The following is a 26,442-nucleotide window of genomic DNA, read 5'->3' on the forward strand; positions in this document are numbered from 1 at the left end:
TTTTCACAGCACACTTGCTCCGTGGGTCCAGATGAAGGTCGCAGCTGCACCAGTGGAATGTGGGGGTGTTGCCGCTATCAGATGGGTGCAGGTCTGTGGCAGCTTAAGTTCCTCACCATCCGGCACTATAAAAAAAACCTTTTGGTCGTTGAGTGAGAGACAATGGTGAATACTAGAACACCGACAGGAATGACTGCATTTAGATTGTGACTTTTAAGTGACCAAGAATACGTACAATTTAAAATGAATCTTAGACTTTGTTATTTAACCTTTTTTAGGTTCTCTCCCTGAGATTAAGATCTCAACCAGCGAAATAAAAACAACCATAAACAGGAAGAAGCGTGCCAAGTACCCCTTAATCACGTTAGCTACATTTTTAATGGATTCATTTTGTTTGTACACAAAGTTTACTCCGTCAAGGGTGACAACTCCTGGAGCAGGATATGGCAGCTCTCTTTTGTTAGTAGTTGAGGACAGACAGTTTATCATCCTGACACTTTGCATGGACTTCTCCCCTCTCCCATCGTATACTTCTGTTTCTTATCTGTAGAGCAGGGGTTTAATAGGCCTGGGGCCCAGCTTGGAACTGTTACTTTATAGAAAATAAATATATTGCACATTCAAGAACTTTATTCTGGATTTTATTAAAATTAAAAAACATTAATATAAAACAATCAGTCTGCTGAAAAGGTTACAATATAAATGTTTAAAAAAATCAGCTTTTTGAAAAGGTTTACAAAGTCACATTCATATTTAAAGCAAGAAATCATTTCAACAGTATCAACTTCAACAGATAGTGTTTAACACTAAAAATGAACAAATGTGAACCCACACAAGCACACCTCCATCGTGCCATGTGACATCTCACTGATGACTCGACACATCTGAACTTCATCGTGTCTACCAGACACACAGCAGTAATTAGGGGATTAACTGCAGAAATAACTTGGTCTTGTCATTCAGATGCTTGTACAGGTGGTTTCAGGGAGGAGTACTACTGATCGTAGGGGGAGGTACGTTTAAAAAAGCCTCTGGCGGAGGACTTTGCAGAGACACAACTTGAGTGTTGGCAACAGGAGGACGGTTAAAACCTGGATGGTTGAGGTAAACCTGAGGCCTGTTCTGTGACTCGATAGTCGTAATCGGAGAACGAAGGGTTGGCTGGAGGGGTGAAGGCCGCGGCGGCGCCTGTGTAGGCAGCCTCATTGGTCACTTTGCCATTGCTCGCTGCCCAGGCGGCGCAACGCTGCTGTGTTAGCTCCTGCTGTGTAAGTTGTTGCTGCTGCCCAAGTTGCTGCTGCAGTATGCGTTGTTGCTGCTGCACGAGTTGCTGCTGGTGCATTCCCAGCCTTACCCATTGTGGCGCCATTCGAGTCGCTAGACCGTTTCCAAAAGATTGCAGACTTTGGCTGGTGGTTTCCTGCGTGGCTTGACTCTGGCTTGGGAAGTAGAGCTCCCCCGCAGGGTACCCTTCACATTGAAAGGATCTCCCAGTTTGTGCAGGACAGTAGCCCGGTGTTGTGTAACTTCCAGCAGCCCCAGAAGAAAAATAACCAGACGGTGTGTCGGCGACATAAGCCATCCGATTGTACTGACCACATCTTCCTGAAGCGTCAGAGGGGCTTATTTCTGCAACAGAGGAGAAACAGGGAGTGATCAGATCGCCCCGGTTCAGCTTAGTGAAGTTCTCTTTATTGATGCCACCTACAACCTGGTGTCCAGGCTGCTCTGACCGGACACTGACGATGGCGTTAATGGGCAGCTGATCAGCCCCGGGGCCCTGATCCTCTGGCCGTGCCGTGTTGCCTGGGCTACGGCTGACGGCTGCACAGTCAACGGGACCCGGGGTGGACTGACTGGTGCTCGTCTGAGCATTCATACATGCTTGGTCAGTAGGGCTGGCGAGTGGTGACTTGGTACCAACTGCTTTGGCTGGAGCCGCGCAGGAATTGGTACTTTCACCCTTAACTGGAGCAGAGGTGCAAGGTAACACATTTCCCTTAGACTGCCTCTCTCGGAATAGAGCCATTATATGATCAAATGTTGCCTGGTCCACAACGGGTATGTCTTGTTCATAAGACACAGTTTCAGGGTCTTTGTCCTGAGGCGGCAGGGGAAGGAGGTTCACAGAAGTGGACTGAGAAACGCTTGGCTCAATGATAGGCTGCAGTGCAGCATATGAGAGTTTGCATTTGGCAGGGAAAGGGTCTGTGATGTTGGGGTTATTAGTGGAAGATCTGATCAATGAGCCAATACATTCAACAGCTGGTCTTTTCTTAATTGGAATGCTCTGATCTCTGGAAGACGTGGGCAGGGTTTGAGTGGTTGGAGGACAAACTACAGAGGAAGATGTGGTTTCTGAGTGCGCCTCCGCCCGTTTCCCTGGCAACTCTGGGATAGGCCTCTGTTGCAGAGAGACTGCGGGTCCGGGATTTGGTTGCTCTCTGTGACGGAGACGTGGGTCAGCACTGCAGACCGGAGACACAGAATTTGCCTTTGGGGAGACACGGGTCACATCCAGATGACTGAAAACTCCACTTTGTTTGACCCCATGCAAATTGTCCTGGACAATTGGTTCTAATAAAGACAGTGGAGAAAGAATAAGAGAACTCAAGAAAAAGAAGCCTAATTTACAAAAATACACTTACTGCACTTTCAAAGGAACTACTCACCGTCACTTCTCTGCTGCGCCTCCATGGGCAGCGATTCCTCTGGACTGTGCTGGTCATCAGGCAGCTGGCCTGTGCAAAAGAAACCACAATGCATGCCTCACACTCATAATCCGCCTGTATTAGTCACTTTAGTTAAGCTGTGCATGAGAACAAGAAATAAGTTACCCTGTAACCGGGCTAATGGGACTTACCCTTTTGTTGTGGATCACAGATGGATGGACAGCAGACGCTCAGCTTGTGCTCTCTCTTGATGTTTTTAAGGATTTGTAAAGCTACCAAAAAAAACAAATTGCATAGTTGATACAAAATGCTATTCACCCTCATCCTCCATAAACTCTGAATCATTTGCTCACTGATACCTTCACTGAAGGAAGCGGTCAGAACGCGTTCATACAAATCCACTCCCAGCAGGATACTCTGAGAAGAGAAACAATTAGCATAATGGCTGTACGTTTCCACTATACACACATCTTTTGCTTCATCTTATTACGATGCAGTGAATTGTAGTAGGCCTGTGCAGATTCTGCCTGGATTTAGGTAATTATTATGCAAGATGTATGTTACATCTTGCAAATACAGCTACTAAGCTGTAGGCCACAATAATACCAACTGGGAAATGCTACAATAAAGGAGGTGGTTGTATGTGTTGCTTCTTTAGTTGTAAAGCCCTCTGAGGCAAATTTGTAATTTGCGATTTTGGGCTATTAAAAATAAAATGAATTGAATTGAATTTAGTTGTGAAGTCTTGAGATCATCAAGGCGATTTTCAAAAAGAGAACATAGACAACTTATGTCTTGAAACAACAAAACACGCTTGATGCATGTCCCTAACGGTTCACCTGCGCATCAGTCTTGTGGTAACGCTCCCCCTCTGAGAGCATCTGGGCAATGCCGTTAAGAATGTCGAGTTTCATCCAATTCTCCAGAGTAAGATCCGGGTATTCGGGCGGGTAATTTTCCGGCCAGAAATACAGAAGGTCAGGGTGCTGACTCATCTGAGAACAAATCATTAGGATATAAAAATGTGGGACTGATAGTCAAAAACCTCTGTATGCGTTATTGAGGCAACACTCACAATGTAGTTGACCCGGTGGTCAGTGCTGACCATGTGTTGACAGATTTCCCTGTTCGGCAGCGTCACACTGCAGCTCTCACACAGGAAGAACGGGCTCCTGGACAGCCCTTGAACCTCCGACACGAAGCGACACTCCCACACAAAGCCCAAACCTGGAGACCGCGCTTACGTCTTTAACATATGGTCATGTGAAAATAAATGAAATAATGCGCGTGAAAAGCGTTTGTTAGCACTCACCTATGACTGGTTCCCGGTCGGAGCCCATCACCTTCAAGTAGCTCGACAAGTGACTGCTGCCTTCAGTGCACTCCCCTGTGTGCCCATACAAAATAACACGTTCATTTAGAAACTTGCCTTTATGCTTGGCTCGTGGCCCGTTCAGTCTGTGTGAGAGCAAGGAGCACGATGCACGGGGCCTGGGAAAATATCAACTCACTACTTAATAAATCAAAGAGCTACTGAACAGATAATAATCCTTTATCCTTCCCGCAGCCGGAACATTTACAGGATAACGGCAGCAAAGTCAGACATAGTAAAATATAAAGATTAAAACGAAGAGATGAAGAGCAGAAATAAAATAAAAAACAATAACTATTGTTGGGGGAAAATTGATTAATATCTTGTACACTACGAGTCTCTTTGAACTTAGTGACCTGCATCCTGGACCAAACTGATTCACAATGGCACAGTGTTTTGTCGTCTTCTACCCGTCTTTCAAACAGTGATTGCCTAAGAAATGTAGTGTAGTAAATGTAGTTTAATAAATAGTTCTGCTACTCCCCAACAACAAGTACATTGGATGGCAAAGACGGTAATACATGAATGACTGACGCTTACCTATCCTAATCTTTGAAAGCACAACTGGGTTTAGAGGTGATGTTTTCAGGGAGACCTCCAACACCTTCCTTGCTTCTTGTGTCTCTGGGTGACTTCTCTCCTGCTGCTGTCGCCACTCTGGAGTCTCTTTGCTTGCAACATGAGTTTGAGGATTCATATTTTTGGCCACTGTGAAGTTAATAAAAGGGATTGCGCACTTGTGTAATTGAGTGGTGATGCAATAAGCCCATTGCAGGACTAACAAAATAAAGACGCTGTACATTAAAATTCCTGCACTGACATAATTTCACCCAAAACAATACAAAAAGGCCATTTGTATAACAGCTTCTATTGACAGGAACATTGATGTCTAATGCATTATCAGTCCAGCTGTGACGATACGGACGTACCTGCAACGTCTTGAATGAGAGGATTAGAGACGGGCTCGTTTTTATTCAAGAGGGAATGCAGCCTGTCTAGAATCTGGTCGTCTGCTTCAGGCTCTGAACTCTCCAGACTCTGAGCTCTGATGACACGGCCCACAGCGAGGGATCCTTCTTTAAAACTGGATTCGATGTCTGAAATCAGAAGAGCTACCATTATTCGACTGGATATTTCATGACCGACCTAGAGTCAGCAACAAATCTTGCACATGGCCTCTCAGCTGGGATCTGGACCAATTAAGACCAGCACACACTTGTTGTTCTCCTCGGATTGGTTATCTGAAGAAATTCCCTCATTCTGTGGCATCTAATGCGTAATATAATCACAACCGTCAATGCGTCTCATTTACAGGCTTCTAATAATAACGTCCGAGTGGCTGAGTTATCAAGAATCTAAACAAGTTAAAATACCTCTGCTCATTCGGGGCACACGTGCATGGAACATTACTATTTACACAACGATACACTTTAAAACATGTTGCTGAGAAAGGGCCCATGAATTCACCATCGACCGGGCTCCAAGTGTCGCTTTGACTGGCTCCAGGAAATTCCAGTCTCAAAACCGGCACAGGGTTGGCGGTGGTGGGCGATGTGACCCCTGCGCCTCTTTCCAGCGTGGCTTTCAATCGCTCTAAAGCTGCCAATCCAGAGAGAAAATGTTATGCGCTTCATTCAACTTCTCACTTCAATAAAATTCACTACAAGCACAGTTGTTGTCGTCGTCGTCGTCTGTAGAATATTGTTAAAGACCAAGATAATGACCACACATTTAAAAAATCCCCAATTTGAGGTTTATCATTTTTTACAGGATCGAAAAGACATATCGATTAGCAGATGTGTGGTCACAAAGTCGTCCTGAGAGATATTTCATGAGTACACCACGTCTGACATGCATACTCATCATAAAAGGAATGTCTTTTGTAAAGTAGTCAAGAGACAGAATTCACATGACATTTCCCCATACACAGCTGATGATTAAAAGGGAGACTGAGCTTTTGGTAGAAATGGAATATGAAGAAAATAAACTCTTTCTTATCTAATCATACAACAAAAAGAGCTTGTGTGTTTTTGTTCCACAGAGATGAAGCGTTTTATATATCGACACTCTTCATGTCGACGCCTGCTGCCACTCACAGATGCTGCAACATCTCCCAAACATGCCATTTTTGGGGAAAACTTACTGTATAATATGTTTTGACTTAGTTCATATTTCATTTATAGAGTCTGCGATCCCCACACAGAGACTCAAGGCGTTCTGTGGCGACACATGTTCAGGATGATTTGGGAGTCAGTATCAGGATCCCAAAACACTCATATTTTGAGAAATTTCACTGGCATATTGTGTCTGCCAGTATTTCAGTTATTAACTTTAAATGCTACACAATTAAGATCTGATTCTTTTCAGGATATTCCAGGAAAGCCTAGACAGACAGACAGAGTTATTTGGATATTTACCCTTTTCTGCCGGGAGATCAGCAAGTTCTTTGTACACGTCGATAGTCACCACCAGTCTCTAACAGAAATAAAACCAAAGTCATTAGAAACTATACCAGTTAAACTCCCTTTCTAATCTGCAAGATCTTGATGTTTGCTCTCATGCAAATGACATTTTTGTACATACTGTAACAACGCCGATTAACTAGACCACACCGAGTGCAAGAAAAGGTTCATTTGGAAGAGTGTGAAGAGACTGGAGCAGCTCACCGGGAAGGGGATGGATCCTCCTTTTTTCTCGTCCTCGGCCAATTGGGCCACTTTGTTGGGCAATTCGTTTAGCAGCTCTGACGGCTTGCAAGACCATTGAGGGAACTTCATTCTCTGGAGAGAAAAAAACATCAATACTTGCCCTGCTTTATGGGTTGTCCTACAATGATAGTTATAAAGCACGCACCACATAGTTAAACTGGTGGGTGATGCTGCACGTGTGTTCGGACTTCAGCAGCCTGATCGAACACAGCCGACAGTAGACCTGCTTCTTCTGTCCACACGACACTTTAATCAGCTGGTTCAAGCCTACAAGGTAAAAAAAGCAAAGCAGGCCCTCGGATTAAAAACAGACCAACTGACAGCGACTGACCGAGGAGCTTTGCCGGTGTAAATAATACCGACCGACTGTTTGATAGCTCGCGTCTGGCCTCTTCACATTTCTTAACAACGCCTCGGTCGTCCTGGGACCGGCAACGGATTTCAGAAGAGTTCTGCAGGCGGCTTCAAGCGCCGCCGTGGATCCGGTTTGGGAGGAGGAGCCAGACTCCAAGGAAACCGCTCTGACTAAGGTCGCAGCTCTACTCCTGCTCTGCGTTGTGCACGACGCCTCGGAGGTGGCTGCAGGCGAGGCGGAGATCGTCGCTGTACATTTGGTAGCAGATTCTCTGGAGACGGTGTTGGCTGTAGTCGCCCTGGAGAGGGCGGGATGAAGTTGGCAGGTGGGTGCTGTTGATTTTGAGGCGTCTGGGGAGGATTTTGAAGACTTGGTCATCAGCGTGGAGGTGACGGGGTTGGTTACACAAGAGTTTGAAGTTGCTGCATTTTCAGAACTCCACACATCTTCGGAAGTGGTGGGGTTTTTTAACGGCCCCACAGTTGTGTTTGAAATGATTTTAGCTTGACCCTCACTGCGACTGGAAAAAGTTGTCACCGACTGACCAGGTGAGTTTGACGCTCTGATTTGGGGATCGTTTGATTTAGGGAGGGCTCTGGTTGTATTGGAGGTTGTTTCAGTCATTGTGGACATCAATGTAGTTACTGAAGAGTCTCCTGAATCATCAATCACCAACATCTATGAAAGGAAGGCAAACAACCATATTTAGCAGACCAGCATCTAGTCCCACTTCTGAATGACAATTGCTTATGAGCAGTCCATTACACACACACACACACACACACACACACACACACACACACACACACACACACACACACACACACACACACACACACACACACACACACACACACACACACACACACACACACACACACACACACACACACACACACACACACACACACACAGATTCACTCAGGGTGACCCCCTGTGTTGTGTCTACAACTGCATACTAGTCTAGCTTGCAGTACTTAGATAGTCCATTAGATATCCTTCTGAGGATAGGTCTATAGCAGGGGTGGGCAAACCTTTTGACTTACGGGCCACAATGGGTTCAAAAAAAGACAGAGGGGCCACGAACAAATGGATGCATTTGTGTGAGCTAATATAAATGACATGTGAAAAATCAGATGAAAGGATTTGGCTTAACGAACATTTTTCTGCATAGTTTTTGTCAAATTAACACTTTGGAAAGCAAAAATACGGACCTGGGGATCATCCTCCATAGAACAGACCGGGTGTTGAGCTTGAAGGGGGACCGAGGTGGCCACAGGTTGAATACTGGACAGAGCTGAGGGTGAAGAGAAAATCTTCTGCTGACCCTTTAATGCTTTCAGTTCCCTTGAATCGAATGAGCTTTAAACCAAAATGAGTACAAATATAAAAAGCAATCTCAAAACTAAGCAGTATCCTCACCTGAATCAAAGTCCTGTTTAAAGACCTTATTGTAGGTTAGATAATCCAACTCAACAACCTGGACATAAGAAATAAAACAATCAAATGAATGAATTAGATATAGAGCTGCAACTAACGATTATTTTAATAATCGATTCATCTGTCGATTAATTGATGAATCGGATAAAAAATTTAAACATTAATTTCCAACCCTTTATTGAAAAATAGAACTGACAGTGCAAAACATTTAGAAAGTGCACAGATTGCTCCTTGAACATCCCTAAGTAAGCAAATAAAATGGACTAACACAAAAAACACACCTCGCATGATGTATACTTTACAGCTGTCAAATTAAATATATTAGGCACAAACAATATTTAGATTAGATTTTTCCAACATGTTTCCGTTTAAGGTGCTGAATCATCGCGGTGGTGCTCCCGTGCCAGGCCATGTCGCTTTTGCATATCTTACAATCAGACATGTCAACCCTCCCGACTTTTCCGGGAGACTCCCGAATTTCAAAGCCCCTCCCGAAAATCTCCCGGACCGACCTTTCTCCCGAACAATATTTCTGCACCATCAGTCACTGGGCGCGCCGTTTCAGACCGAACAATAATAAAGGTTACACCTTAGAGTCAAGCGCGGACAATTAGAACGGAAAAAGATGAGACTGGCGCTGCTAAGAAAGCCGCTATCACCACCCCCCCCCCCCTCCGCCCCCATTTCAGTGTGAAGTATCCCCATACCTGGGAGGATTTAGGTCGCATTGGTTTCTCTTCCTCCGCATGTTTCACAGTATTACGGGTCTCTCCGGTGGTCTTTCCTCTACCTCAGCTCTGCTCTTTTTTATTTATTTTTCTTAGCAATGCTCTGCTGGGCGGAGCCTTTTTTCTTCCCTGTTCTGCTGCGCGAGCGCTCAACTTCTTCTTTCTCAGCTCTGCGCGGCGCGCGCAACTTTTTTTTAATACTCAAACATAATAGTCTCGCGACACAACGAATCGATAATGAAATTCGTTGCCAACGCTTTTAATAATCGATTATCGTTGTTGCAGCACTAATTAGATATCTTTTTTAATCTTAGTCCATGAAGTCACTATTCTAAGAAGAACCAAACCTGAGCGGATCCAAATCCATGTTCTTGTTCAGACAAAGCAGCAGAGTGTCTGACCGTCTCCCCTCGGGTCTCCTGTGCAAGTTTCTGTAAGAAACGATGTCAGAAACATACAGGAGCAGCCATTACTACAACAAAACCCAAATGCAAATGTACAGAATTTGGTAGAGTCAACAGTAATGTGAGCTGCTGTGTTTTTAAAGTATAGAAGGCTTCACTAATACAAGCGCTGTCTCCCATGGTAGAAAAATGAGTGTGTTTATATATGTACATATTGAGTCATATCAATACAATGGCAAAGTATATACTCTCCCCAAATTCGGATTTTAAATCTGGCAGGTCAATGTGGTACAACAAACAACCTACATTCCATAAAGTATACAAACATTTAGGAGACAATGTGAAGCTGTGTCCTAAAAAGGATAGGTGTGGATTTAATATCTTTATAAAAAATAAAAAAACTCACTGGTATTAGTTTGTTAAAAATATTTATTGATCATCAGTAATCAGAAAAAAAAATGAAAAGGAAATCCAGTTTCCGATGAAATAAAATTCCATATCACTGTCAAAGTTCAGCTTTGAGTTCTGGGGAGATCGCAGAAATAAAGATTGTGAAAACCCAAATGGTTTAAACTTGTTTGTTCGTGGATGAAGCAGCACACCGATCAAAGTCAGTTTGTCAACTGAGCGCACCACTACAAACCCACTTATTGTGCTTAAAAAAGCCCTTGGGGGTATTGCACAAAAGTTGAATAAAGAAATCCAGGCTTTCTATTTCTTTTTTGTGGCGGAAATGGGTTTCCATACGAGGCGGACTTATGCTCGCGAATGTTTAATTTACGCGCGCGCGTGAACCTTATTTGCGCGCTCAAATTTTGACTGTGATTCAACTGATTTAACACACGAGATTGCGGGATTAATTTTAGCCTGGCTTTTAGCCTGGTCTGGCTAGCTTCAAAGAATAAATCGCCATGGTTACTTTGCCGGGTTTAATTCAACCTGCTTTTGTGCAACCATGTCCGAGCTAAATTCCTCCAGGATAACCTGAATATCCCGGCTTAATCCCTTATCCTGGTTTCGTGCAATTTCCGGGCAGTCCTATGAGTTTAGGCCTCGTACACTTATAGGTCAATCCTGATGATGACTTCCAATTTGTTCCCCTGACAACCGTCCAAACGAACAAAACAAAATGTACCCGACGTTAACAGTAGATTTTCACAAACACATAACGAAACATCCAGCAATGACTGATGTAGATTTTGTTTGTTCTGGTTGCGTTCAATAAAAGCATACAGGTCTGCCACAAAATGTACTATGGGCACATGAAGCCCAGGGACACAAATGCCTCCTAGCGTTTACCTTTTTATTTGGCCGTGGTTGAGGTGCTCGCGTTGTTCGTCACAGCTGAAACAGATCTGCCATCTGATTGAAGCACAGATCTGTCCATCAACGTATAATTGCTTGTTTGTATTTTGTTTTCCCCGTGGAGCAGTGTCTTATCCGTTGTTTGCTGCCTGTTGGTACAGCGCTCGTTATCTCCCTCTCCCTCCGCTGCGCGTGTGACCCCGGGCGGGGCTTGAACGGTGCGTGAACCTTTTGATCCTCCCTTTTACTGTAAAAACCATCAAACGAAAACAATCGTTTTTCGTTTTTTTAAATTCGTGCTTCGTTTAGAACCAAAAAACGACTTCTTCGAACAACTGACAACTTTTTACTCCGTAAATTCATTTTGTTCTTTTTCCCATAAAACGAAAATACGAATCGTAGCCGCTAAACAGGCGCTCTTCTTCGCCCTCCATTGTCTAGCACGCACGAGCAGACGATGTGAAACAGCGCCCTCTGCGGTCACAGTTCCTGATGGGTCACAGATTTCGGTGTAACACCGGAAGTACGTCGATTCAGTCAACGCAATGGAACGTGTGTATGCTAGAAATCCGTCTGCGATGCCAGAGCTTAGCATGGTAACATACCAGAACCAGAAAAGTTAATGTAATAATATAAATAAATAATCCTGGTCATACGCAATGTGTTAGCAGCAGTAGTTGACTACACGCTGATGTATTTTCATTCATCAATGTACACAGCGATACTCACCTCCGCTGTTTGATGGAAAAATAGAGCTAATAAAATAATTACTCATATAGTTTAATCAAAGTGCTTTGTTATCGCACACTCGCTGCTCTTGGCTCTGATATTTATTTTCCACGCATTGCGTCGCTTCAGACGCAGAGTAAACGTGTTCACATCTCCACCACTAGGGGCAGAACATATGTATTTAAACCATAGAAAATGTTAAAGTTATGATCAGTTATTACAGAAATATTTTATGTGGTTTATTTTATGTGGTTTTTAGGATTAATTTGCAACCATTGTTGTACACATCTGGTGTTATTTATTTCATTTAAAAACCAAACATACCACTTTTGGTTTCTTTATATTAAACGTTAAGCATAATGAACCTACATAATGTCACACTTCAATCCTGAATTGAATGTTTAAGCGGAAAAGGTCAAAGGATGAGAAGATCTAATTTTGGACTGTGTTCCAAGGAATTTTACTTCAGTTTTATTTTTACTATTTTGAAAAAAAATAAGTCTCAAGTTACTACTGATTGCGTCCATGTTAGTTCCACCTCAAAGACAGATTTTAGGGCAAGTTCTCGGCTGCACAGACATTTTATTTCCAAGAGAAAACCATTGTAAAACATTTAATTTCTATTTCAGTCCCAGTTAAGCCTAGTTTATGCTTTTTTTCAGCGAAACGCAAGGACATGCAGACACAAGGGCCTCTTGCGTGCCTTTTCACCCCCTCTTGCGTGCGTGGACCAATTTTCTAGACTTGCGTCAAGAGCTACGCGAGCTCGTGCAACCCGCAAGGCTGTGATTGGTCTGCTAACTACATCCTTTCAGGAGTCTCACATTACGGTTTCATAGCATAATTGCCCACTTCAGTTTTCCCGTTTTGGACCTAAAACGAGAAACGAGTGTTTTAGTTTTAACGGTAAAAGGGACGATCAAAAGGTACACGGACCTGATGAGAACGTCAGGTCCTCATGTCAGTTTCGCTTTTGTTTTTTTTCCCCCAGAGTGCCATGCTAAACGAATTGCCCTTCTCATTATTCTTCTGCAAATTTTGTAAATTAGATGAATCAATGTTGTGCATAATCAAGAGTGACTTACATAATCTCTATAAAGCTGATTATGTGTGTGCGCACACACACACACAGCAAGTTATGGTTAATTAATAAGTACATGTATCACTAACAACACAATATTATGGGTGAACAAGCGCACTGTAGCAAGATGGCCGCCATTTGCCTACACACACGGACCAGACATCTATGGCTACAACAGCCTGAGAAAATCTCGTATGTCTTTAGCTGATAGCTAGCCTTTGTGGCTAGCCTTCACTAGCCTCTGTGGCACTGACTAATGCCTGGAATAATGAAACTTGCTAATTGGTCTCAGTCCTTTTTAATAACAGCACTCACCAGATACATCCTCTGGTGGTCTACCCCAGTAACATGGCTGATGATGTCCTCCTCTAGGATCTTCAGCGAGCAGCACTCACAGAGGTAGATGGGGGCAAGCTCATCACAATTGCATTCAATGAGTGAATCCAAGCCTAGAAGACGCATTGTTCACTTAATATTGTATTTGAATCCAAATAATCAGACAATTAAAAAACACTTGGTAAATTGTCACAATATAACAAAAAGGGTATTTATTTGACCTTTATTGACATGGTTAAATAGTGAACTCTCAAAAAATAATGAAACAAGCAATGCAATCATTTATGCACATATTAGTTGGAGGTAAATTGGCTTAAAAATAAACACTGACCGACCACAGGCTCTCGTATCTTCCTCTTGACATACTGCCACAGATGAGCCACTTGCTGCAGGTCGGCCTCAGAGGATGCTGCACCAATCACAGATTAAGACATAGTCATCAAAACGTTGATTAAAAAAAAAAAAAAAGGTACAATCACAATTAAATGTGACATTTACAAACCTTTGTTATTTGCAGTCTGGTCTTTTGGTTTTCCACTTTTTCCCTCGTCAGGTGTGTTCACCTCCATCTGCGTGCTAATCAGCATGTTTTGGGGGTCTGTTTTCGGGGTGAGCCGCTGGCGTTTATTGCCGATTTCCTGCTCTCCATCATCCACAGGACAGGTGTCGGTCTGCGAGATGTTCCTCTTCTGTGCCAAAACACATTTGCTTCTTTCGCTCTGCTCTTTTTCGTTCGTGTTCTGCCCGTTTTCGACAGCCTTCCCACTTGGTCCGGTTGTTGTAGGCTTTTCTATCTTCTCTTCCTTTATCACCAGGCGTGTCTCGCTTTGATTCACCTCGTCTGAACTTGTCCCTAAAAACTCCTCCTTTATCTTTAGCAATTCCTTTCCACATGACGGCACAGTTTCCTTGTTGTCTCCCATTTCGCCGCCTTTCGGACATAAAGAATCGGTGACTTTAGCACAGACTCCCACAGTCTGTTCCAAGGTCGTCTCACCGCCGTCCCTCACTTTGTCCTTCTCCACAGCTTTCCTTTTTGGTCTGGGGACTAAAATGGCAAACCAATGATATGAAAAATGATCCTATCAAGTGGCCACTCCGTAAGCAATCGTGCAAAAGGAAACAAATTAAGAACTGTCGGTAACCAGAACTATCCTGGTTACCAGGACGTCTGTTGACATCTTCCGTCAAATAGCAAGGACCATTAAGCCATGTGGCAAACACGTGTTTATGTTGCTGATCCTGTGAAGGCAGATCCCTAAAATGTCCCAAGGCAGATCCCACCCAAAACATTTTTTTTGTTACTGCTACTGTTACGCAAATTAACTGTTAAAAGCCTCTGCAAACATTTTTGTTAAAATATGGCAGTAAAACCAAGAAACAAAACGCTTTAAGCTATGGACGGCGCAGATGGAGAAGCATTAATAAATAAATAAATAAACCAAGACTACCAAAGCCTCAACTAAATGCAAATGTTTCCATTCCCACACTGGTATGGGGCTAATATTGAATGATAAACATGACTTACCCAACTTCATTTTGGGGTTTATTTGTGGATTCAGGTTTGCGTTCCCACTTTTCCTATTTGCAGATGTCAGTATGGATAATGCTGGAAAAAAGAAAGCAGTTAAAAGATGCATGTGTGGCGCTTTTATTAACACAATAAATAAACATAGTCACTCACCTTCAGAGTAGGTGCATGTCTCCCTGACAGGCTGGCTCAACTGAACTTCCTTTTAAGGCAGAAAATAGACTTAAATGCATAATGGCCTGCTAAAGGTGATACAGAAAATCCATGTCAGCTACAGAATACCTGCACATGTGATATGGGGTGATAACGTGCTGCTTGTTTTGCCAAGTCCAAGAAAGTCTCTTCATCTGGGTTTGAATCCAGCGAGCCTGGATGGAAACGCTCCTACACAAAAACACACAATGAACATTTTTTTAAATTGTTTAAAACTGTAACCATTTATAAATGACAACATACAAATTAAAACCAGGAGAACTGTGGCTGTTGGTAAATATAAGTTGTTAAGGAGATGACAGCGCACAGATACAACAGAAAGACACACATTAAAAAAAGCTTTCAAGACTTGATTGTAAACTGTTGCATTCGGTCAGAAGTAAATATACAAATTTAGACTCTTTGCAGGCTTCCACCACACATATATGCCACTAGACAATAAGTCCATCCGTTGTCCAATGTGCCCCAATTCTCCCTGATTGCAAGCCCCCTATCTGAAGACATACTGAGATGAGAGCACAGCAGTTATTAAAAAATACTCACAATGAACGTTGCAATGTGTCCCCGACTGAACTCATGAGCGTAAAATTCGTCATCGGACAACTTCCTCTCGCAGAGCAGGCACAAGAATCCCTTCGTTGGCAGTTGTCCTTGGATACAATTGTTGTGCATGACCAGGAACTGTCTGCCTGCAACCAGGAGGAAAAGTCAAAAACACCAAGTGTGCACTTGTGATTTCTGTCGAGACCGTTCTAGTACGACGGTACTCACCTAGTAGAGGAAATCTATCGTTTTCTTTGAGTTTACTGTAGGTTTCACAGGGTGGTACTGCAGACAAACACGCACAAGTCAGATCAAAGTGATCAATATGAATTGATCTTATTTAACGGCGAGAAGTTCTTTAATCACTAACCGTCTCGCTTTATGATGCTGTGTTGTAGTTCGAGACACTTCATCACTGCAGACGCAATGAAGGATGAGAGAACAATGTCAAACCAAGTTTGTGAGATGAATCTCAAGAGCACATATCACAGGTCATAATGTTCACAAAGACTGGGGCTTAAGGGCAGAGAGGAAGGATGCAGTTAGCTGTATCTGAACCATTTCACCTGGGACCAATTCTTACATTTTAGGTAACCAATTGCGCCGAGTTTCTCAAACATCGTTTTAGGCATGTCAACTACCTGAGAAAGCAAGAATTCTTAATTAGTAACGACAGAAGAAAATTATTAAGTCTACAGAACAGGTCAGTGCACCAACCTTCTTGTTCTATGACAGTAACAAGCTTCCCTGTGGTCAGTTTTTGCCTTTTAGCTTGCATGCTATGAAACTATGAAATTCATCTTTGACATGTGTTCGGCATTTTACCTTCAGTGTCATCTGATCTGGTTTAAGCTTCTCCTCTTCCCAGGCAATTGATCTCAAGGCTTTCAAATCCACACAGTTCTCCCACGCAAGTGTCAGCCTCCAGGGATTCTGGTACAGCTGAGAATTTAAGACAAAGGCCAATGATAAACCGAGGTACAGTCCAGGAAAGGCAGTTGTACGTTAACGCGTTTCTGGGACTGGAAAGGATTTTTTTTATTTCTTAAGTCAACCAGACTCCTTTAACAGACACCAAATACCGGTACATCAGCCCTTGAATATGAAAAAATAGTAATAATAACACAAACCATGTAAATAATGCTTGGGGACTCACCGACGTGTGTATGAGATGTCTCTGTGAGTCAAAGTGTTGCTCGAGAGCAGACTCTGTGAAACAATCCTGACATGCAAAGCACACATAAAGAGGTTCCTTGTGGACCTCCGAGCAGACGCACGTCACAACCAGGGAAACGCCTGAACAAACCACAAAAAGATGGAAGTGAGGACATGGCACATTATTCAGTTTAACATTGCGACGAAATGCGTTGATGAGTGGGTGCACTCACCAACAAGCGGTTTATTCTCCTTTGGGTTCTTGAGAGCTTTCTCGTACAAACCCAGACTGGGTTTCCATTCTGATGTTCAAAGGAAAGTGTGTTTAGAGCAAGAGTTTAATACCTAGATCAATTATTAATATATTAATATGTGTTTTTTCTAACATTGTTTCAAACAAAGTAAGTGTTTGCAACTGTAACAATAAGATTAAACGTTTACCCGGTTTGTCTGAACATCCATCACCTGTAGCAAAGGTGTAGCAAAAAAAAAAAACACATAACTTATGCAAAAGAGCAGTTATACACAATCGTATTTATGTATTAAAAGAAAAGTGAATGGTACCTCCAAAAAACTTCTTGAGCATCTGGAGAACAAAATTGAAATGTAAGGTTTTATTTTGTTGCGTTTCATGAATAATCATAAATATTTGCTGTGAAGCTATGAGAACATTGATATACCTGTTTGTGCTTGTAGTTTGACAAATGTGTGCAATAATGAAACATGTTCTCAAAGCCCACACTGCAATTCTGCCAATAAAAAGAAACAAGTTTATTGTGTTAAAATAAATGGTTCTTAATGTTCCAACAAAATACATAGTACGAGTAACAGTATTAATAGCAAGGCTATCGTAATAAAATGTGTAATTGGGAGTCTATTTACCTGACAGTGTAGTTTGTAGGATCCAGATCCCACATCTACAAAGAAAGTAGATTAAAGTGGTCAATTATATATGCACTATATTTAAAAATAGAAGAAATTGATTACCCAGATAATTACTGTATTATAATTAATTCAAACAGTATATTTGAATTCAGAAGAACTAATCATTGTCTCAGGAGGTTTACATTTGTTTTACTGCCCAAAGAAATTCCAAATTCCATAAATTTTAATAACTCAGCGAAAACATGTTGGGCTCATAAAAATAAGCATAGAGAAATACACTTTTCCCCCTTCGGCTATGATAGTAAAATGTCCCATGTCTGCATACATGTCTAGTTGGTGTGTGGAGATATTTCATTTCTCCTGTTTATGCAGGTTTGAATTGATAACATTCTATATAATATTATAAGCTTATGAGAAGTCTCAAACAAACGATCATACAGATTTCATATAGAACTGCGTGTAACTGGAGCCAGTTGAGTGTTTCTGGTTGACCCTGAAAGGGTTGATTTGTGTACAACAAATGTTGTTGTTCAGCATCTCTGGAATGTAAAGAGCTGACCCTTCGGTTCAGACTGAGCCATAAACTTCTAAATACCCATGAAGGTGACATCCATCCTTCCTACACCCCCACTTCTATGTGATGGGAGGATAGAGAAAATGTTCCACTTTTTATGACAGTTGAAGATATTCTGCAGGCGAGCAAACTGACTTTGTTCAAATTATTTATGTCCATTAAAAGAATTCTGTTAAACATCGTACGCACTTATATACACATGTATAAATATACACACACATACAAATATATTACTTACTAGTGACAGGTAGTCTAGGATCTTTGTACCACAGACCACGAAATACAGTCGATGGCAAGTGGTCTGCGAAGTAGAGAACAATGAACAATCTGAATTTCTGCAGGTGGAACATGTCCCAAAACTGCGTTTGAGACATAGTGTATCACACAGTACATCATCTCTGGATTGTGTAGATTGGAAAACAAAAAATGAAAGTATGGGGGGAAAGTCTGACAAAGGGCATATGAAGTCAGTGTGGGCATGATGTGATGCTGGTGGGATGACCACAAAAAGGTGTAGAAGACATGATGAAAGGATAAACATGTTGGATTTTGCTGTAAACCCGTCTGCAATAAAATATCCCGCTGGTTGCCAAAATCTGCGGCTCCGCATTGACTTGAAACACAAATTAAAATTAAACATACCCAACTTGTCGCCTGGTTTAACGCTTGTAACCAAGCTGCTCTCCTGGTTTTCCTTTCTCATGGATTCAAGTTCCTTCAAAGCTACAAGAAACCACATGTTCAATTAATAAACTCCATTGAGGCTCCAGCTCATTTTAGAGGAGAAAAATGTAAAGTGTGGCATCAAATATTATATACCGACCATCTGCATAACAAGTCAAACGCATTGCTGTGAATTTTCCAGCCTCCAGTCTTACTTGCTGCAACAGAGTCATACAGATTCAAATCAATGCAAACAAAAGCATACGTTGGGGAACTCTGCATGAGTTACTTTTTTGATAGGATGTATTACCTTCATATCAGTGTTTATAGCAGCATGAATATTCTCCGTCTGCTTTGCAAAATCCAGCATCATGGAGGCAAAGTGACAGGAGTATTCCTTGTAGGATTCCTTTGCCAGCAAAGTAGACGGGTGCCACACTTTCTGCAGATTAAAACTGGTGTGAATTACTAAAATAACCACGCAAGACGACAAGTATAGCGTATATATTTCCAGTTTGTTGTGAAATCACACACACACTGGAATTCACAGAAGTGGCCGGACACACTGGTTGAACCTGTACATCACTCTTATCTGTATAGAGCCCACTATCAGTCAGTTATTTCTACACTGCTTATCCTTAGAGCGGCGGGGGGTTGCTGGGGTCAATCCCAGATAACGTCAGCCGAGAGAGACGGGGTGCACCCTGCACTGTGACAGAGGCAAACAACCATTCACTCACATATTCACACACACCACTGAGGAATTTAAAGGCACCAATTAACCTAACCACCCAGAGCATGTCCCTGGACTGTGGGAGGAACCTGGAGAACGCAGAGAAAACCCCTCTTATCTATAGCAAGTTGTAAATCGGCTTGTTTGATGAAATTGCACTTTCTTGTTCTTCCGAATTTGTATCTTTATGGTTGAAACGCACTTGTATTGTAACTAGGCTAGGCTCTTTGGATAAAAATGTCAGCTAAACGGCATGTAATGTAATGAATGGACATAAAGATAACACCCATTGATCACAACTTACAAAGTAGCAAAAGATGTGGTCAAAGCTCAGGACGTGTTTGATGACCGCGTGGCCCGTCAAAGTCAGGTGGCACAGAGTGCAGAGGTAGTGTTTCTTCTCAGGCTGCCCGACACAAACGATTTCAACAAGGTGCTGCGTTCCTACAGGAACAAGATCAGAGAAGAAAAAAGTTCAAAGACAACAACGTAGTTATTTTTAGCTGCAGTATGTATGTGAATGTCATCCAATTGATCGGGGAAATCCTTTCTTGGATCTAATAATTAAAATTGGTATTATATAATATAGTAAAGCAATAGTGATAAAGCAAGCTTTCCCACATTATTATTTGTTCAATGTAGTTTGTTGTGCACAAAAATGTTCCCCCGTTGTGTCTCTGTCTTTCTTGTCCTCGGTCCTTAAAGCAATACGGACCCTCAGTCTTAGTATGAATAGAGAAGCGGTAACAAGACAAGAGTCCGCGAGAGTCGCTCAACAGGACAGCTGGATTCTCAAATTGTGACAGCCTACTACAGCTTTAAGGAACTTTAGGGAAAGGACTATTTCCCCTGCAGCCAAATTCTGCACCGAAAAGATGACATTTTGAGTGAGAGTTGTGGTGGAAATTTGTGGTTTGAAGCCTTGTGAGAAATCAAAAGTATCTTGAACTCGCTTTATGATTAAATATTTATTACTAACTAGAATATAGAAAAATGATAAAGATTACAGAAATCATCAACACAAGCCGTAAGTACAGACAGAAGGGACAGATTGTTCCTTCTCCCTCAGAGGAGCAGGAAGGATCTGACAAAGGGACAGAGAGTCTTATAACTGAGCTAAGAAGTGACCCCTCTCCTTAACCCTCAGGACAGACTTGAGGAAAATTCCAAAAGGTCATAAGTCAACATTCCTGACCCCCCCTTGGTGGCGCCCAATCAATCGCCAACCCCAAAAACAAATAACACACAGGATAAGAATTAGTCAAGGCATCAGTTGGCTTCTTGGTTCGACTGGAGGCTATCCTAAACTCGGACAGGTCACAGGTTTCCCGAGAAAGGTCAACCCACAGTCCTGAGGGACTCCCACACAAATGCTGCTCATCAAATTCTTCCCCAACAAGAGTCACTGACCAAGGAGTGGGTGTTCTCTGCTGGGGTCTCTTTGGTACGTTTGTAGTGTCGTCCGCTGTGGCTTGACAGCTATAGAGGAAACAAGATTGCAGCGATCAAACGTGGACCGAAAGATAAATAGTGAATCTAGTCTCCAATCTCTAAATAGTGAAAGATACAGTGTGAGCCGTCGAGGCTAAATGTGGATAGTTGAGTATCACTAAAAGTACCAGAACAGCTACTTAAATGGACTTTTGAAAGCTGTAGCAAAGTGAAGTAGTTATTACAAGTCAAACAGACTAAGCACCACTTTTTGTTTATTGAACTGCAGCCCTGAGAGAACTATGCACACACCTTCGAGACTGTCGAGAAGCTTTTCATTTTCCCCGAGAGCGCGCATCACTGGGGAGGAGAATGAGATCATGAACATTAACAAGTAATTTAATACACAATCCCTAAATATTTCATAGAAAAAGAATTGTATACCTTCATGGTAGGTTTTCATTTTGAGCGGTTTAAACACCTTTCCAGGCAAGTCCAGCATCTTCGAAGAGAAAATATAATGAAAACTTCCTCGCTTTCATCCCATCAACCAAATATTGTTACAGCCTCTTTATCTGAATGGAGATGTTTTATATCTCCTATGCATGTCGAGATTGATAACACTGAATGTAATGGTAGAATTAATATTGGTATTGATTTCACTTGTATGTTGAGAAATTACACACAGAAATGAACCGTTTCTTGTTGGCCCCGAAGAGTCAACTCCTTCTTCCTGTGCAGCACCATGTATGAATTTGTGCAGCTCTTTCATACATCTGTGTTCTCTCTGTGTACATCATGCATGAAGTTGTATATGTTAAGCTTGTATCTCAGTGTGTTCAACATCGAATAATGAGACTGAGCTTTAAACTGATAAGTGCCCATGAAGTTGCCACCACGCATGTCCTACATAGCCACCCCCATCCACTTCAACGTGATAGAAGGGTATCAAAGGCTTGAAGTTCTCTCTCAGCCAGTGCCATTCTGTTTGAGATACCACATCTGGCACTGCTGTGAAACCGTAATACATCAAGAAACAACAGGGGGGTGGATGCAAGCAGTGTACAGAGCGTTTTGAGAGCTTTATTAATGACAAAAGCAAAGTGATGAGTTGAAATGCTAAAAGCTGCAATTAATTAATTTGAGAAAATTGCTGAAAATACAAAAAAGAAAAAAGTAGTACTATTGGTCATAGTAGTATTAATAGTAGTAGAAATACTATATTGATAGTAATAGTAGTTTTATTGTAGTAGTAATAGTTGAAGTATTAAGCAGTATAAAATACTAATATATATATATATATATATTAGCATGGTAGTAGCAGAATGAGGGGGGGAGTTAAAGTATTAATAGCAGTAGAAATACTACTACTCTTGCTACTATAAAAAGTACTACAAGTTGCAGTGTCACTACTACTGGTAGGAATAGTATTTTTAATAATTCAACCAATACTAGTGGTGGTAGTAGTAAGAGTAATTTTAGTATGAATACCAGTTGAAGTACTACTAATTAAAGTAGTATTAGTAGCAGTAAAAGTAATTTTAGTATTAATACCACATACTAGAAGTACTAGCAAAATTAGTAGTACTATTTGAAAGAGCAATAAGTATTCAACATAACAGATTTATCCTGAGCTTCATGGTTAAAGTACAGATAATCTTTGCGGCTTCTATTTTGAAATAATGGCATTGGGTGAGGAGGGAGGAGAGATATTGAACGATTTTAATAGCTGAAAGTGTGAAGTAGAAACTAGCCACGGAAGAAATAGAAGAATAATTCTGGTAAGATTTAAAGAACAATTCCAACAACACGATTTCAGTCCTCCGGGTACAAACCTGTAGTTGTCCGCGACTTCTTTCATTCAATTCACGTTTGTTCAGGCGCCTCAACATTTTATCCACCTTCTGGGTGGGGATCCAGGAGAACTTCAGTACATTTGGGTTTTTGTAGCTCTAAAATAAAAAACATCAATGAAATTATTATTCAGAATTTCAAATTTGGGTTCATTTTTTTATATTATGCACTTACAAAGTAGTTTGCGCAGTGGTCCACAGATGAGAGGTGGAATAAAATATTATTTAATTGATGCTTTTCCTCACAGATATGGCACAAGTAAAAAGATGTTTCCGTCTCTCGACTGAAACACAAAGACAAGCCTGCAGGAAAACACATTCAAAAAATAATTACTTCAAACAGTCTATTTGAATTTCTTTAGCAGAACAGTACCAGGTAACCACGGTCTAGGTTTGTTCAACGCATTACATATTCCACAAATTTTAGTTAACTTGCAAAAAAAATGTGAAATACTTTGAGCTCATAAAAAAAAAATATACATTATTTTCCCCAGCAGCTTTAAAACTAAACCATAGAGCTCACCGGTAAACAAAAATCTGCTTAAACTTAAAATGTTATCATTTTGAAAATGTTCCCTCTTCCTCACTACATTGTCCTCAAACTGTGTTACAGTAAAAGCACTCAGTGGTTTGGCTCCTGATGGGACGCATGAGAGAAAAGCTCAACAATTAACCAAACACTTTACTCACCAGTGATGGGTTGTCTGGGGTCTGGTTTGTACCGTTTGCCAGCGACTGCAACCAATGGAAATTGGACTGTGGAGTAGAAAACAATGGAAGAAAGGGCAGACCATGTGACATCGGGTGATGAAATTTAAATCCGTTAATAACTGTGCGTTGTTATTTCAATCATGTTAGTCCACAAATTGGAATAAAAGCTTGTTACTAGTTTTTTTAAAAACTAAATTGCTTAATGTGACACGGTGCCATAGATACAGACCACTGATTTGTGGTATAATGTGTCATTTTAAGACTAAAATTCATGAATATATTTTAAAAAACATATTTCCATCGCATCTTCTACATTATTATCAGTGGTTTACTACGTCATCTTGTTCTGTCTTCTTCTGCCAACACTAACACCAACACTAATGAATGAATACGCTAAAAAGTTTCAGCAAAGTGGTTTCAATGTGAAAGGAAGAACTCAAAATATCTGTTAGGCATCAAGGACACAAGATAAAAAGTCCCACTGAAGCGACAGGAACGCTGTTTAGAAGCATCAACCATACAAGGAAAAGAAGGCTTACCCATACTCCGAAAAATATCTACAAAACAAAACAGATTTATTTACATAAAATGTACATCATGATGACTATTATGCAAGTAACAAAAACAATGCTGTGAAAGTTAAAATGTAAAAACAAAACGAAAACACTACTACCTTGCTTGAAGACATCTGTGCTTTTCTGTTGGTAAGAAGAGAGGAAACGTGCAGTGGGATTAATTGAGGTCGAGGTAAACATAGAAAGAGGACTTTGGGAACGCCCACATGAATCAGAATAATCATTAACAGGAGAAAAATACAGGACTGATCTCTCTCAGGGATATACAAGTAATCACATTCGGATATTTTATTTCTCTTGGTCTTGTTAGATCATTTAAAAAAGAGAAGGAGCAAACGAATGAATCAAAGGCACGTGTTCGAAAAATGGAAGCCTGGATGACCCCCTCTCTAGACCTACAGAGAAGCTTCTGATTGTCGGTGTGTGTCCTTGTGTCTGCCTGCGCTGCACATCCTGCTTGCCTTGAAATCTTCAGCAAAACAGGGCAAAGATTCTCTAACTCAGCGCTACAAAAAAGCTTTTGATTATCAGTCTCATATTTTTGAATCCACATATTCTTCGAGATACTACTTAAAATTTCAGCTGACATTATTGGTTGTGTGCCTTTTTAGTGTTTAACTAATTGTCGGATTAAATGTTTGCGTCCTCGGGAAAGTTGAAACATAATAATCTGAGTGGTTGTGGTGAACAATAATGATACCATTCTTTCCGGTGTAAAGGCTCCTGTGTAACCTGGATGTAGTGGAGGGTGAGCGAGTGTACATGAAGATGTTTTTTTTTTTCAATGTTTGCAGTCCACATTAAATGACAATGAGGCTAGGGAAATGAAGACTCAAGTACAGTCTTTTCTGAGAGTTAAAATAAACAGTGCAGAAGGGTTCACTTGACCCCGCCAAGTGGAATACAGCGAGAAGTCACTCTCCTTGTGCTCTTTTCCCTCCGGACACCCGGGTTTAATTGCGGCGTTTTATACCAGATGGCAGGAAACGGAAGGTGAAACACCCACCTGTAGATGTTCAAGCGAGTACATATGGTTCTTAATATGACAGACCTTCTCAAATTTGGAGAGGCAGACCTGCGAGTAGATAAAATAAAAACATACAACTTAGAACATACACTTGTCATATATATATATATATGAGTTTTTCATCACACTACAAATATCTCGTGCCACACCCAAGAGTAGGACGAACTCTTAGAAACCATGTGTTGAAACGTTTCGTCGACCCAAAATAAAACAAAAAAGGCACACTAAATTTAAAAGCATTTAGTTTGAGCGAAGAGGCAAGCGGCAACACGCGCGCGCACACACACACACACACACACACACGCACACACACAGACACACACAAACAAACACGAACAAGGCCTGCGCGCCGTTACTTTGAGCACTGAGCCGCGTTACCTGACAACCGAAGCGGACGCCCTCCATGTCGGGGCGGGGGGGCACCAGCTTCCCCCAGACCGCGTCCTCCGTCCAAACCAGACCGACAGCCAAGCGGGCTCCGAGGGGAGGAGGAAAACAACTCTGAATCACTCTGTGTCTCCGCTCGAGTCACTTTGAGTTGCGTCTGACTGCTTCCGAGTGCGGGTGCGACAACTGAAGTAAAAAAAAAAAAAAAAGCTGCAGCAGCTGTGACGTCAGAGAGCCAAACTCCTCCCCTAAGCGCGTGCCGCCAGGTTTCCGGCTCACTGCTACACCTTAGTGGTCGAGTGGGTATTCATTCAGTGCTGGGAGGATATAATAATAAAGCAACTGTTGATTGCCAATTCCGCGTTGGCAATGTGGCCGAGGGTTTATAACTTTATTCTCACTCCAAAAACGCATGAACACCTTCCTTCACATTAAAATCACTATTGAAATGATAATTTACACATTTTCAATGTGTTAGCAGTTAGCATTTTGACTTCTATGGATGATAATGACCCGCAAACATGTTGGATGCTGCGATCAGGATGGAAACCGAGGCGTTTACATGCAACAGGAAGTACTTCAGCCAGCCGCCACAATTCAAGATTTCCCTTTCTCAGTATTTAACACAACCTTTAAGTGCTTGTACTTATTGTACGTATTTTAAATGTTTTCAATTATTTGATGCTGCTTTATACTTCCACTTCTCTAGATTCCAGAGGGTTTTATTGTATGTCTTATTTTTCAAACGTCACATTATTAAGGTTTACGTTGTAATCATTGTGCAACTGTTCTGCTCAGGAATTTGTATAACTGCTGTCGTGTGAAACGCCTTTGCAACTTGTTGCTGTATCTCTCCGACCAGAAGAGAATATCAACACACACCAACATGTGGACAACACTGATAAGTGACCAGATAGCTAAATAAAAGGAGTCTGAAGGAAGAGCCCGGTCGGAGTTGGCTGTGATCAGGTGTCTAGTACCGGGCTCCCCTTGCAGCAAGTAAAACTTGAAGTTGACTGAGTGTCTTTGTT

The 26,442-nt window shown here is 41.7% G+C and overlaps 1 protein-coding gene across 4 annotated transcripts; it reads right to left on the minus strand.

Moving 5' to 3' along the window:
* Positions 1–535: 535 nt before the first annotated feature.
* LOC119219254 (uncharacterized) lies at positions 536–25,583 on the minus strand. Of its 4 annotated transcripts, XM_037474320.2 has the most exons (50): positions 25,403–25,583; positions 25,004–25,072; positions 24,096–24,120; positions 23,962–23,979; positions 23,402–23,467; positions 22,887–23,014; positions 22,694–22,810; positions 21,303–21,360; positions 21,171–21,218; positions 20,838–20,906; positions 19,732–19,871; positions 19,005–19,136; positions 18,855–18,912; positions 18,674–18,754; positions 18,270–18,332; positions 17,455–17,489; positions 17,253–17,321; positions 17,137–17,158; positions 17,014–17,037; positions 16,806–16,874; positions 16,574–16,713; positions 16,243–16,359; positions 16,001–16,058; positions 15,788–15,832; positions 15,646–15,702; positions 15,418–15,563; positions 14,944–15,045; positions 14,815–14,863; positions 14,659–14,739; positions 13,633–14,178; positions 13,462–13,539; positions 13,110–13,243; positions 9,623–9,706; positions 8,530–8,587; positions 8,322–8,404; positions 7,653–7,785; positions 7,116–7,457; positions 6,898–7,019; positions 6,711–6,824; positions 6,462–6,519; positions 5,512–5,643; positions 4,974–5,141; positions 4,585–4,752; positions 3,985–4,059; positions 3,748–3,899; positions 3,512–3,667; positions 3,032–3,089; positions 2,864–2,944; positions 2,673–2,741; positions 539–2,577 (listed from the first exon to the last, which is right to left on the minus strand). In XM_037474320.2, exons 1-50 carry the CDS (start codon positions 25,427–25,429, stop codon positions 1,085–1,087), a joined length of 6,417 nt encoding a protein of 2,138 aa, XP_037330217.2. In that variant the 5' UTR covers positions 25,430–25,583; the 3' UTR covers positions 539–1,084. The 4 variants fall into 4 exon arrangements, with proteins under 4 accessions (XP_037330220.2, XP_037330216.2, XP_037330217.2 ...); XM_037474323.2 differs by having other exon boundaries at positions 536–1,629; positions 7,116–7,785; XM_037474319.2 differs by having other exon boundaries at positions 538–2,577; positions 7,116–7,785.
* Positions 25,584–26,442: the final 859 nt, after the last annotated feature.

The sequence above is a fragment of the Pungitius pungitius genome, chromosome 17 (assembly GCF_949316345.1).
Source record: "Pungitius pungitius chromosome 17, fPunPun2.1, whole genome shotgun sequence".
Lineage (NCBI taxonomy): Eukaryota > Metazoa > Chordata > Actinopteri > Perciformes > Gasterosteidae > Pungitius > Pungitius pungitius.

Excerpts from the sequence above, each read along its gene's own strand:
- LOC119219254 (XM_037474319.2), bottom strand. The coding sequence starts at position 25,429 with ATGGAGGGCGTCCGCTTCGGTTGTCAG. Across the intron at positions 18,913-19,004 it reads CTATAAACACTGATATGAAG|CAAGTAAGACTGGAGGCTGG; the intron begins GTAATACATCCT and ends ACTCTGTTGCAG. Across the intron at positions 13,540-13,632 it reads CCAGACTGCAAATAACAAAG|CATCCTCTGAGGCCGACCTG; the intron begins GTTTGTAAATGT and ends TGATTGGTGCAG.